General features: G+C 41.4%; 1 protein-coding gene across 1 annotated transcript in view; it reads left to right on the top strand.

Annotated features, from left to right (window-relative positions):
- Positions 1-4,710: 4,710 nt before the first annotated feature.
- The window catches only part of HTR4 (5-hydroxytryptamine receptor 4), a 148,362-nt gene continuing 140,749 nt past the window's right edge, over positions 4,711-12,323 (top strand). The window contains exon 1 of the mRNA XM_066617370.1: positions 4,711-4,782. Coding sequence (XP_066473467.1) covers positions 4,757-4,782 — 26 coding nt within the window. The 5' untranslated portion in view covers positions 4,711-4,756. The remainder of the gene's footprint in view (positions 4,783-12,323) is intronic.

Here is a 12,323-nt window from a genome sequence, read left to right as displayed (position 1 = left end):
ACAGATTTAAAACAAAAACATATTAACACATATCATAAAAACAGCAGTCAGATAAAAAAATAGTCAGGTAAAAAGAGCATAGAGCAGCAAATCATAAAAGAATCAGGCCTGTAAAAAATATTAAAAGATGTTTAAAAGGCTGAGAACTCAGAAGGCTTGTTTAAACAGAAGGGTCTTCAGGCCTCGCTGAAAAGTCTCAAGAGAGGGAGCCATTCTTAAGTCAAGGGGAAGGGAGTTCCATAGCGTTGGTGCCACTACTGAGAAGGCCCTATTTCTTACCACCGCCCCACATACCTCCCTAGGCGCCGGCCCTTGCAAAAAGGCCTTCTCCGATGACCCAAGAGGACGAGCCGGATTGTACGGGAGTAGGCGATCTCTAAGATACCCTGGCCCAGAGCAGTTGCTTCCAGCTGTCATTGAAGGTTACAGGCCATTCCATCCGTTCCCTTCCATCTTCCATCAGTATGAGCCAATATCAGTACTGACTTAAGTCATAAATGTTCGTATCTCTTCTTTTGTCTTGCTGAGTGACTTACTGTTGCATGTCAATATACAGCATCTGCAGAATCTGCAGCATTCTGAATCTGCAGAATCAGTTACCTGTAGTTTGGGACTGTGGGGCTTCCGCAGCCCTCCTAATGCCTTATAAGCCATTAAAAACGTCACTTCCGATTTCTCTGTGAAACCAGAAGTCACGTGTTTTGAGGTATCAAGCTCATTGTGAACCCAGCAGAGGCTGTGGGCGGAGCCTTCAGAGAGGAGCTGGGCTCACCTCGGAAGGGTCCAGATCGTGGGGACAGGTGTTTGCCCATATCCGCAGTTTTGGCTATCCGTGGGGGAGGTTCAGGAATGGAACCCCATGGATAAGGGAGCGCACCTGTATTATTACTGCAAAGGTGTATGCTGAGATAGTTTGCACAAAAATGTCAGGTTGGCTTTCCATTCACAGCTTCATGGAAGTTTACTTTGAATTCTTTGTTGAAAATGTTTTTTCTTCAACCCCTCCACCTGTTCATTTTTTCAAAGTCTATTGCACATTAGGTAGTATTTGCAGTCCAAATACTGCAAAGCTGGAAATACAAATTTCTGCTAAGCCTAGCCTGCAGAGCAAGCATGCCAAGTTTACTTTTCCAAAAAAAAGCAAAAGAAAAAAGCAATGTAACAGAATACATTACAGTACTGTATAATATGAGAAGGAAGATCTAACTATTGACTGAAACAAAGCCTACTCACTATTTTGATTTAGAAAGTCTCAGCTTTCTCTTGTCCTGTGCTGCAGAGTAAGGGTAAGGCAGTGTGGGCTGCAAATTAATATTTATATAAGCTGAATTTTGTATGTCTGGATTTTAACATAACATCTGTGGTGTTAAGTCCACATTAATAATAGATGCCACTTGACATTTATGCAGTTCTTAGTTGCTAGATACTGGAGGAGGGTTAAACTGTCACAGTTTGTTACCAACACAACTTTGGAAAAATAGTGGTGGTCTCATTCCTGTTATAGAATAACATTGCATTGTGCACTTTGCCAGCCATCTCTCTTTCTACAACAGGTGTTTTGGAGGTTGCAAATATTCTGCAGCAAGTGATAGCCGTCGTCATTTATTATACTGTACATCTGTCGTTGCCATGTACAGTATTTGCATTTAACTGCACAGAGGCTTGCACTGGATTCCCAGGTAATTATGGTCACTGGTCCAGACAGTTAACTCTGTTTGTATAGTGGCAACAGGATTCATTTGTACTTTGCTCACAAATGGCAGGTTTTTCAGAGCAGACCACTGTCACAAAACTAAACTTTAAATAATTTATTTCATTTAGTTTTGCCCTTTTGTATCAAGCTCCCTGCCTGCAAGAGAGATGCATGCCTTCTGTTACATCTTCAATTTGCTCTTAGCAGCTTTTTCTGTGGTGTCCTTACATTTGACTTCATTGGACCTTATGCATGCTTACTGGTGTGCTGGACAATGCAGCTGCTGCCCAAGTTCTCAAATGTTGAAAAGGTTGAATATGGACAGTAGAAGTCTGAATATGTGTGTTTAGATTGTTGAATTTAGCTCATTGTGGAAGGTTTTTCAGGCCTACTGAAGTATGCAGTGCATTCACTAACCCTGTTGCTCATTCTGGAACTTTCAATGTGTCTTTCCCAGTAATGAGTTAGTACACAAATTAAACTTAAAAAAAGAAATCTTAGCCTTAAATCCCATGCTGCAGTGTGACCTCTAAGTCAAAATATGCATTTGTATATCTGAACTTATCAAATGCTAAATATGCTTCACATTGTAATGGTGGCGCCTAACAGTTTTCTATTAAATGTACTAAATGCTCTGTAGTCTGTGGCTTACCTTAGTTCCTCTTGTAACATACAGCCATCACCTTTTGCGCACTTTTACTTTCCTCTTTCTGTTTGTGGCATATCTGAGTTGAACTGTGAAGCCATTCTTATCTGCCAGGCTCTTATTCTTGGCCTTCTATGTTCTAACCCTAGCCACACCCACTTATCCCCAACAGCATAAGTAATTTAATCTGCAAAGTGTTGAAGCCAAAAAAAGAGCCTAAATGATGAGAAAGGATGAAGATGGCTCTCATCATCCTTCCTGCCTAGTTAGAGCCCATTTAGTTATTTTCCTATGTATTATTATTATTATTATTATTAATAACAGTATTTCTATACTGCTTTTCAACTAAAAGTTCACAAAGCGGTTTACAGAGAAAAATCAATTAACTAAATGGCTCCCTGTCCCAAAAGGGCTCACAATCTAAAAAGATCCCAAGGAATACCAGCAGACAGCCATTAGAACAGACAGTGCTGGGGTAATTTTATCTTGTGGGAATGAGGTTGTAGAAACCAATTTGAAAATATTTACTGACCTCCTGGTAGGTTGGCCTTGGATCTCCTTGGATCTGTCCATGGGTCTCCTTGGATCTGTGCCAGGCAATTTCTGGGTGCAAGTCCAAGGAGAGACAGGAGGTATACTGCTGCCATAGGATCCACCCCTTCCTGCTATTGACAATCTCCTGGTACCTTCCATTTCTGTCCTTGAACCGTCCCTCCCCGCACTAGCATACCTGCCGTAGTGTGTGTAACATGCTGGCCTTCCATCCCGGGTGACACAAACCCTAGTGATGCCACTGGGCAACAGCACAATCTTTGCACCTTCATGGAGCCTTTTATAACACTGAGTCATTAGTTCCACTGTTGTAAAAGGCCCATGAGATTGATCTGCTAGGGTACAAATGGAAAATCCTACATTCTCTGCAACTGCCTCCCCATAGGCTGCATAGTGTGCCTCAGTGGGGGGGGGGGGGGGGAGAGATTTGGATAAGATTGGGATCCAAGATCTGTACATGCTATGTCTGTAAGTTGCATAAGAAAACTAATATGAACTTCAACCAGTAGGTGTGTGAAAGTGATAAAGATGGAGTGCATGGCAAATACCTACTCACCTAGAGGCAGGTAGTGTGTACAGGTGTGCGCCACTTAATGACAGGGATATGTTCTCTGATCCCTGTTGTTATGTGATTAGGTTAAGTGAACATTCAGCCCAATCCAATGCCTTTGTAGTGTGACAGTCACTCCTGCCAGACACTCATTGGCTGCACAGGCTACTGGAGACTGATTGCCTCTACTCTGCATTAAGAACCTCTTTGTTGTGTAAATTGACACCCTGCTGTAGGCAATGGGAGATTTGATTGCCCCATTAAGAGCCTCTTTGTTGTGCTTTGACCACCTCATATATACATTCTGTCATTAAGCAAAAGGTTGTTAAGTGGCACATGTCTGTATATTTCAAGTGGCAATACAGACATTTATTGAACTCAGTGAAAATGGAACACCATATTTTCTGTGTGATTTTAGAATGATGAAGGCTCGTTCTTGGTGTTCAGATACACAGAGAAGTTCACAGTTTGTTCATTAAAAACAAAACAGAAAAACTTCTACCTTTATTGCACACATTGGTGAACTAGAGAGAAACTACAATGAAATACACTTTGTTTTGTATTATATTGGTAAATATTTCTAACGAATCAGAACCATGATTGAGCTCATAGGGTGGTTAAGCTTGTAGCTGCTAGAGCTTGAGAAGTAGGTCATTCCTGTTCTTTGTAATGGAAAAAATTTTCAAATACAGGTGTCCCCTGATATCCACAGGGGATATGTTTCGCCCCACCCCTGTGGATGCTGGAAACCATGCAAAAAAGTGAACCCAAACTTCCTGTTTTGCCAAGCACTCCGCTTAGTTCTTGGGAGCCTCCAGAGGCCTCTTTCTGGTCATGTCGGGCTGGTGACCTTCTCTACCAGCTTCTGTGGGCCCCAAAAGCAAATGGAAGTGACTTCTTGTCGAACAGAAGTTGCAATCACAAACTAGAAGTAGTTTCTGGATGCTTCAGGGGGCCATCCTGAGACCTGTGGAGGCTAGCAGAGTTGGTTGCTGGCCTAGCGCAACCCGAAAGAGGCCTCCAAGGGATCCCAAGAAGAGACCAGAACCTTGGCAAAACAGTTAAGAAATGATAATGGGAGAACTGGATCTGCAGTTGTGGGGGGTGGGCTAATGCCTGTACTTGTTAAAAATGGCATTGCTCTTTTTATCTTCCATTTTTAAGTGGGTCTACAATAATAGTAAGCAGAAGCATGTTGGGGTAAATTGAAGTGTCAGACCCTTAATAATCATAGCCCCTTTTAATTCTCTTGACTGCAGGACCACTTTTCTTCTATGGACCCTGAACTCCCAGTTTTCCATGCCTGTTGCCTGTGATGGACGAACCTGATATTAATGAGAGGTAGGAAATTCTGTACTGCGGGATTGGACTGGATTGGATAGAATAGTATTTCTAACTATTGAGGTCAATAGCAACAATTTATGTTTGCATATTGGTAGGTTTGTGATTGGTGCTAAAGCAAAACTTTTTGCCTGTGCGACAAAGTAATGCCTTAAATCAGTGATTTTCAACCTTTTACATCTCACAACACACTGTCAAGGTACTAAAATGATCAAAGCACAGCACCAGATTTTTGACAATTGACAAGGCACACCATGCTTCCAGTGGGGGCTCACATCTCCCATTGGCCCTTTTAATAAATTACCTTCCCCCACATTCCTGTGGCACACCTGTGGACCACTCACGGCACACCAGTGGGCCACGGCACAGTGGTTGAAAATGGCTGCCTTAAATTATATGGCATAAGATATTGAAAATCGATCTCTTGTTTTATTTTTTCCTTCTTAAATGATGGTTACTTTCAAATTTATAAATAACTCTCATGAAACACCTTATAAACGTCGTGTACAACTGGGTCAAGTTTGTACTTTTGGCAGTGTGCACTTACAAATAAAGACAGATCATATGTTTTGGAAGAGGGGGGTGGGGCATATCTGCGAATTCCATCTTGGCAGTTTTACTTATTCATGTATACGAACCCCCCCTCCCCATGCCCATTTAGTAATTTATAAGCTTACTGCACAATTTTATTCTTCCTCAAACCGAGCACCTCCTGTTGAGCTTCTTTGAGTTTTTTTAGCATCCTGCAGCCAGAACACTCGAAAAGTTCAGTGGTGGAAGCTTTAACATCACTTCCTTTTGACTTTCTTCAAGTTTGTTTTATATGTTCTGGCTACTGGGAAGAAGCCAGGAATAAGAAAAGGAAGACAAAAACTATGCAATCAGCTTTTTTTTTTTTGGTAATGGGTGTGCGGTGGGGGGGGGGTTGTCCTCCCATCCATGATTTCTGGTATCTGCAGTGGGGAGGGGCAGGAATGCATCCCTGTGGATACTGGGACACCCCTGTACATTTGTCTGACTATTCATCTCTTGCCTCCCAGGGCAATTAGCTACCTGGGGTGAGAACATCCCACCTGCATATGGACAAAGGGTGAAAACTGTTTCTCCTCTTGTGCTACACTCTTAATCCAGATTGGGGGCCCCCATTTATTTCTTTACAAAAGAAAAACATGCAGGGCCAAATAATGTCAATAAGAACATATTCTTGCTGGATTAGGCCAAGGGCCCATCTAGTCCAGCTTCCTGTTTCTCATAGTAGCCTGCCAGATGCCTTTGGGAGCACACAAGATATCCTGTGTTCTGTTGCCACTCCCTTGCACCCAGCATTCAGAGACAGGCTTCCTCTAAAATTCGGAGCTTGCATACAGTCATCATGGCTTGTAACATGTGATGTACTTTTACTTCATATATCTGTCTAGTCCCCTTTTAAAGGCATCTAGGCCAGGTACCATCACACCGTCCTGCAGCACGGGGTTCCACAGATTAATTATATGCTGTGTGAACAAATATTTACACTTGACTTTTCAAACTCTCACTAAACAATTTTAGTGGATGTCCTCTGGTTCTGGTGTTATGCAGGAAGGAAAAGAATGCCTTTCCATCTGGTCTGATTAGACTTGATTCTTGTCAGTGGTGCTGACCTCTTCCCTCAATACTGTGTCCTTTACATGACATTGTAAATACTTAAAAATCCATTTTTCTAACATTTTTAGCATCACATTCGTAATGGAAAAAGTTCGAGCAGTGTGTTTAATTGAACGTAATACAGAGTTTGCTATCCCAGGAGTATTGGGCAACCCTGTTAACAGTGCAGTCTGCTCTCTGCCAAAGTAGATCATTGGTTTGACACACAAATGCTGCTTCAGTTTTATACTATGCTATCTTCCTTTTTCTTATTTTTTGACAGCACTGGAAAGCAGTGCCTTGTTCTCATGGGCTCAGGTTGAGAAAGCTTTCTGATAAGACTCCCTTCTTGTCTATTACTTGTTTTTGAAAATTCACTTCCGTGATAGGTTGTTACAGATGTTAGTGCTATATTGCATCAGAGCAGGTTCTGTTTAGTCTGCTAGCATGATTAAATATTTTTCTTTCTTTTTTGGAATTTCTAATGCAGGAAAAGGCATGGATAGTATTTGTGCCCAGTGGTGGGTCACACTCCAGAATCTAGTGGAGAGGAACATAATTTCTACCCAGCTATTCATCACACAGTTATAACTCCCTACTTACTGCATCTTTCTCATTTCTAGCCTCTAGATCATTAGTGCTGCACTGGAAATGCTGTTGGTAGTAAAATAAGATATTTAGGTAGCACTACTAATTTCATGAAACAGTAGCAGTGGTCCATAAATGTTTCACAGACCAAGCTGTTCCTTGCTGTCCTCTCCCCATAAGTTCCCTTCATTGGTGTTGGACACCAACCTCACTAACAAGGAGTTAGTGAGTGCTTGTATTCAAGTTATTGAGTCATGACTAAGCACCATTTAAATCGGTGAGATGATAATTGTGACTAGCAGCCCAATCCTATTGGCCATTTACTGCAGTAGATCTAGCAATCCACTATTTTAAGTCACCTTGTGACAGTGCAAATGTTGTGCTGCTGTTCTGTAAAGCAGAGCATAGGAATTAATGGCACCAGTAGTAAGGTCTGCACCAGCTGGTGCAGTGCTACACCAGTGCTAGTGCTAGTAAGGAACACTGTAAGTAACACTGCTAGTAAGGAACACCTGCCAGCAGCTGAGGGGTAGGGGTGTAGTGGGTGGGGTAGAGAGGCAGCTGATGCTGAGCAGATCCAGGAGGGGGTGGAATATGCTGCTCTGGCGCATGTCATGTCCTATTCCCCTAGCCAGGTGAGATTCTCTGACACAAGTCCACTAGGACTTTCACCAGCAAATTAGCAGGCGCAGGTCCAAGTAGACCTGTTGCTGCAGCAGGGGCTTTTCTCAGGGCAGAAGGACAAATGTTCCATTACTCCAAGGAGACCTCCAGACTCCAGGTTCCCCTGCAGGATGTAGTGGAAGCCATGCTGGTGCAACTGCATCGGCACGGAGGAATTTCGCAAAGATTGCGCTGATAGCTTTTTAAGGATATCTGCCAGTAGTTTTTGTTTCTGTGGACTGATGTTGCACCTGTGTACCTTACTACATTTAATCACATTTGTGTTTCAACCATTACCTTCCTTTCTTTTCTTTTCTCCTGATATATTTCCTGAGCGCAATTATTGGATTACGCACTTTCAGCTGGGAATATGTACTGTGCAGATTAGTGGTTAATTATATTTGCTGCTTTTGCAAAACTAAAATGCTGTTGAAGTAATTTGTAAATGCACCCAGGACTCCTCTGTTGTTAGCTAACTTCTAGAACAATGAAATAATGTCAGATACATGCCATTTAGCTATTACCCTTGAACAACTGGAGAAGTCTTGAGTTCAGACAGTATTTGCATGCACACAGTTCTTATGGCCATCCTTCACAAGGCAGAATTCTCCTTTTGAAAACCTAAAGGTATTTAGGATTTCCCCCTCCCATTATGATTTTCCGAAATCCTTGCAAACAGGGTCATGTGCATACCTGTATTGTAGGGATGCCTGCCATGTAAGGGTTAATTCCTTTTCTTGAACATGTATTCATCTACCCCGCCAGAAAGTGGATAGCCTACCAATGCTGGATAGGCTGGTGGAATTGACAACTATATGGCATTCCTACTGTATGATTAAAAGCAGTTTCCTATTCATGAGCGTAATCATGTTTTGGCAAAACCATGTCACGAGAAACATCCTTTCAATCTGTGTTTCACTTTTGCTTTTGTTGGTGTACTTGTAAGCTGTTCTAAAGAATGGTAAAAGAGCATTCTCAGGACTGTTGAGGGAAGAAATGGTGCAGCTCAGGCAAAAAATAACCAGCTAAAGAAACTGACAATGATATTTCAGTGGTATTTCTAATATTTAGAGCAGTGGTTCCCAAAGTCCTACTCAAAGGCAGACCTACTTGGACTCTGGGAACCCTGTAAGTATTTTCAGGGGAGGGGGGCAGTGGAGGAGAGGGGGCAGCAACATGATTGGGACTTACCTGGGCGTCGCTATGGCTCTCTGAAGGGTCTAGGGAACCTGCGACCCCCTCCACAGCCCTCCTGGCAGCTTCAAAGTTCTAATAAAAGCAAAAAAAACCCCACTTTCTGTTTTCATCACAAAACTGGTAGTGTTTAGTTGCCCCTTATTACAGAACTTTGAAGCTGCTAGGAGGGCTGCAGAGGGAGTTGTAGGCTCCCGTGACCTTCTGAAGAGCTGTAGTGACCCCCGGGTAAGTTTAAAAAACCCTTTCTTCCAAGGCAGCAGCATGGCTGGAGCATGTAAACTACTGATTTCTGGGCCATTCCCCTTTGGGGAATGGTCCTCTTCTGGTTCCCCTGGTGAGTTGATCCACCAATTTGGGAATCACTGATTTAGAGACCTTTAATTAACTAGGTGTTCTACAGTGTAGAGTTAAAGGCACACTTAAGTTTGTTTTCCTTGCATGTGGTTATGTTGGACTCTGAGAAAAACACTGTGAAAGTACATGGAAAGACTGTAGTGGGTGGCAAAATGGATATTAAGCTGTCACTGAGCAGCTTCCTTGTATCTCCTATGTATATGAAACTCTTGTAGCTTTTGGAGAGGTAGATGTGGACATTTCCATGCTGGCTTCTCTTGCCTAAATTATTTGATATTTGATTGATTTAGGAAGGCTCAATGATGTTGAATTTGTTGTCTTTTGTGCACCCACCAGGTACGTTTTATTTGCTCAATTCCTTTACAGATCTTTCAGTCCTGTAGCACTTCTATGCCTATATGAGTTTCACTGCTGCTGGTTATTTTTATGTGATGTGGTTTCATTTTGTTTTGAACTTGGTCTGCCCTGTTGAGCCTTTAGGCCTATTAAATCTTCATAGTAAACAAATAAATAGCATTTTGTCAGGCTGAGTTTGGTGTGGAATTCTTTCCCCTGGCTAGTGCATCATTTTCATTTACGGTTGTGAGGTTTGTCTATGCTGCAGTTTTCTATAACTGCTTCAGGACTGGTCTACACATTCTTCAGAAATGAGGTAGTAAAGTCCCAAAGTGATAAAATGAATTATACACTTTGGCCTACAAATAGAGGATGATATATCTTAATGTTCCCCTTAGTTTTGTTTGGAGAAAGAGAAAAGAAGCATTGTGTAAGCAGAAAACTAGCACAGTTGGGATCAGCAGGTGAATACATTTTCCTTATCTATGCTAATTTTTTTTGTACTTGCAAGAAGTTTCTGTGGAAGAACATTAAGAAATGACATCTCTTGATTGCAGCCTGCAGAGGTACAGTCCATTCTGCAACCTTGATCTGCAGGTGTAGACTAGATGTGGTGAAAATCCCTGATTTTACCCTTTTCTCAGCATATTTTCACACTTGCCTTCACCATAAGTTTGGACTTACTATTGGCTGGGTAGGTTCTATACTACATCAGCATCCTCCAGGGACTGCTGAGTCATTTGGATACAGTCACTATTCTTTTTCATTGTTGACCAGCTTCTTCATTATATCTACCATGACCCACTTGATTTCCATAAGTGGGAAAGTCCCGATAACAACTCTTTCAGTATCCAGTCTTATAGGTAAGGCCTGTTCAATGCCTGCAAGTTATTTTTTTTTAAATGGGTCATGTGCCCCCCTTTGCACATTTACTCTGGCCCAATATTAGGAACAACATATGCTTTATGGGAGTTCACCCACCCATGGATGCAAAGCCTCTGAACTTGGACCAGCATGAATATGTAGGGTAGAGAAAGTAATCATAGAATCACATTAATGACTTGTTCCATTTTTTTTTAACTTCAATACTATCCTTTGCTCAAGCTTATCCTTCCCAAGAACAACCTGCCATTGTTTCTTTGTGATTCCTCAAAGGTCTTATTATAGCCTTTTTACTTTACTCTTTGTTGTTTTGGTGTATTTATTCTTTTAATGAGCTTCCTTTTTGGTACTGTTTTCCCATCACTTGGGAGAGGGAGTTGCTTGCCCTATTTTTCCAGACTGCCAGCCTTTGCTACCTTCCAGCTTTTAAAATTGGGGAGCTCTCTGTTGTTCTGGGAAAAAGGTTTCTCCAAAGCCTTTCCTCCATTTGATTTTCCCTGGTCTTGGAAAGTGGAAGCAGAACAGACTGCCCCAATTTCTGGAATAAGATAGGCTGGAAGTGGGTGCCAGTTTTTGGATGCATTGCCCATTAACTCATTTCCACTCCATACCTTGCAGACTAGTATTCTGAACTGTAGGAGGTCTTGAGGCTAGACAGTTTAATTTGTGTTTGTCTTCAGACAGCTGAATGCTCTGCACATCTTATATTGTTAAAACAAAAGTTTGCCCAGTTGTCAAATATTGTGGAAGTCATACAAAAATGAAAAAAACATCATAAAAACACAGAGTCCAGTTGTGAGGGGAGGAAAAGGCATAGTATGTGTCCTGCCTTGTTCAACCCTTTATGTTTGATAAAGGGTCAAAACTTTGTTTCAAGTACACTCTACTCAATATTTTGAAGAATTATGGGAAGATTGACCATTAAATGTTCTCAACGTTTGAGTGTTAGATTTTGTCTGAATCTAATCTTATGTAAACTGTTTGTCTGGCTTGAAATAGATTCTTATATATAGCACTTGAAAACCTTTTGAGTAATCAGATTTTTTAATCTCAATAACTATTGAGAAAATAGATCTTTACTGATGCTATTTTGGATCATTTTATTTTGAACATCTTATCAATAACCGAAGCGACAAATAACAAAAATCATTATTAGAAAGACAAAAGAAAATACAGTAAATACACCCCCTTGATTTTTTTAATAGTTTAATGTCTTTTTGCTTTTACCACATCTGTATGTATTTATAGCATCTCAGAATCAAGTGTGGATCTGTCTACCGGCAAATCAGACAGCTGGTTTATAGAATGAGCAATTATATAAACACTCCTATATGATGCACATGCAGAAATGAATGACAGTTCTGATGGCAGGATCCATAGGCAAACACACATCAAGATCCCAAACCAGTGCTCAGAAAATGAGAAGCACAGCATCTAGTAGATATACTGCTAGAAGAGATAAGATATGGTGTGTATGGTGATGTGGAGGAGGCTTTGCAACAGTCTGTGTGGTTATACAGGGAAAAACCAAAGCTTTAAAGCCTGTAAAACTGATCTTCCTATGCAACCTTAGGTCTCCTTTGAAACACAAAATGGGTGGATTTGCTGCTAACAAAAGGATCTCCAAACAGAAGTAAAACTTGACAGCCCTTTCTCGCTCCATCCCCCTGTGGGTAAGGCCAAAAGAAAGAAATGGGCAAGTCTTGTAAAAATAAGTTATTTTAAAAGGCAATAATAAAAAGAGGAGGATGAGGAATGGATAGAGGGCAAAAAACAGGCACTTGCAAGGCACTTTCCTGGGAGTAACCTCCCTGAACTCAATGGGACTTACTTCTCAGTAGATATGCATAGGCTTGTATTGTTAGTTGTAGTTCCTTTGTTCATCTCCATTAGGGTCA

Source organism: Tiliqua scincoides, chromosome 2 (genome assembly GCF_035046505.1).
Source record: "Tiliqua scincoides isolate rTilSci1 chromosome 2, rTilSci1.hap2, whole genome shotgun sequence".
Lineage (NCBI taxonomy): Eukaryota > Metazoa > Chordata > Lepidosauria > Squamata > Scincidae > Tiliqua > Tiliqua scincoides.
Note: the sequence above shows the minus strand (reverse complement) of the source record. Positions and strands in the feature narration are given on the sequence as shown.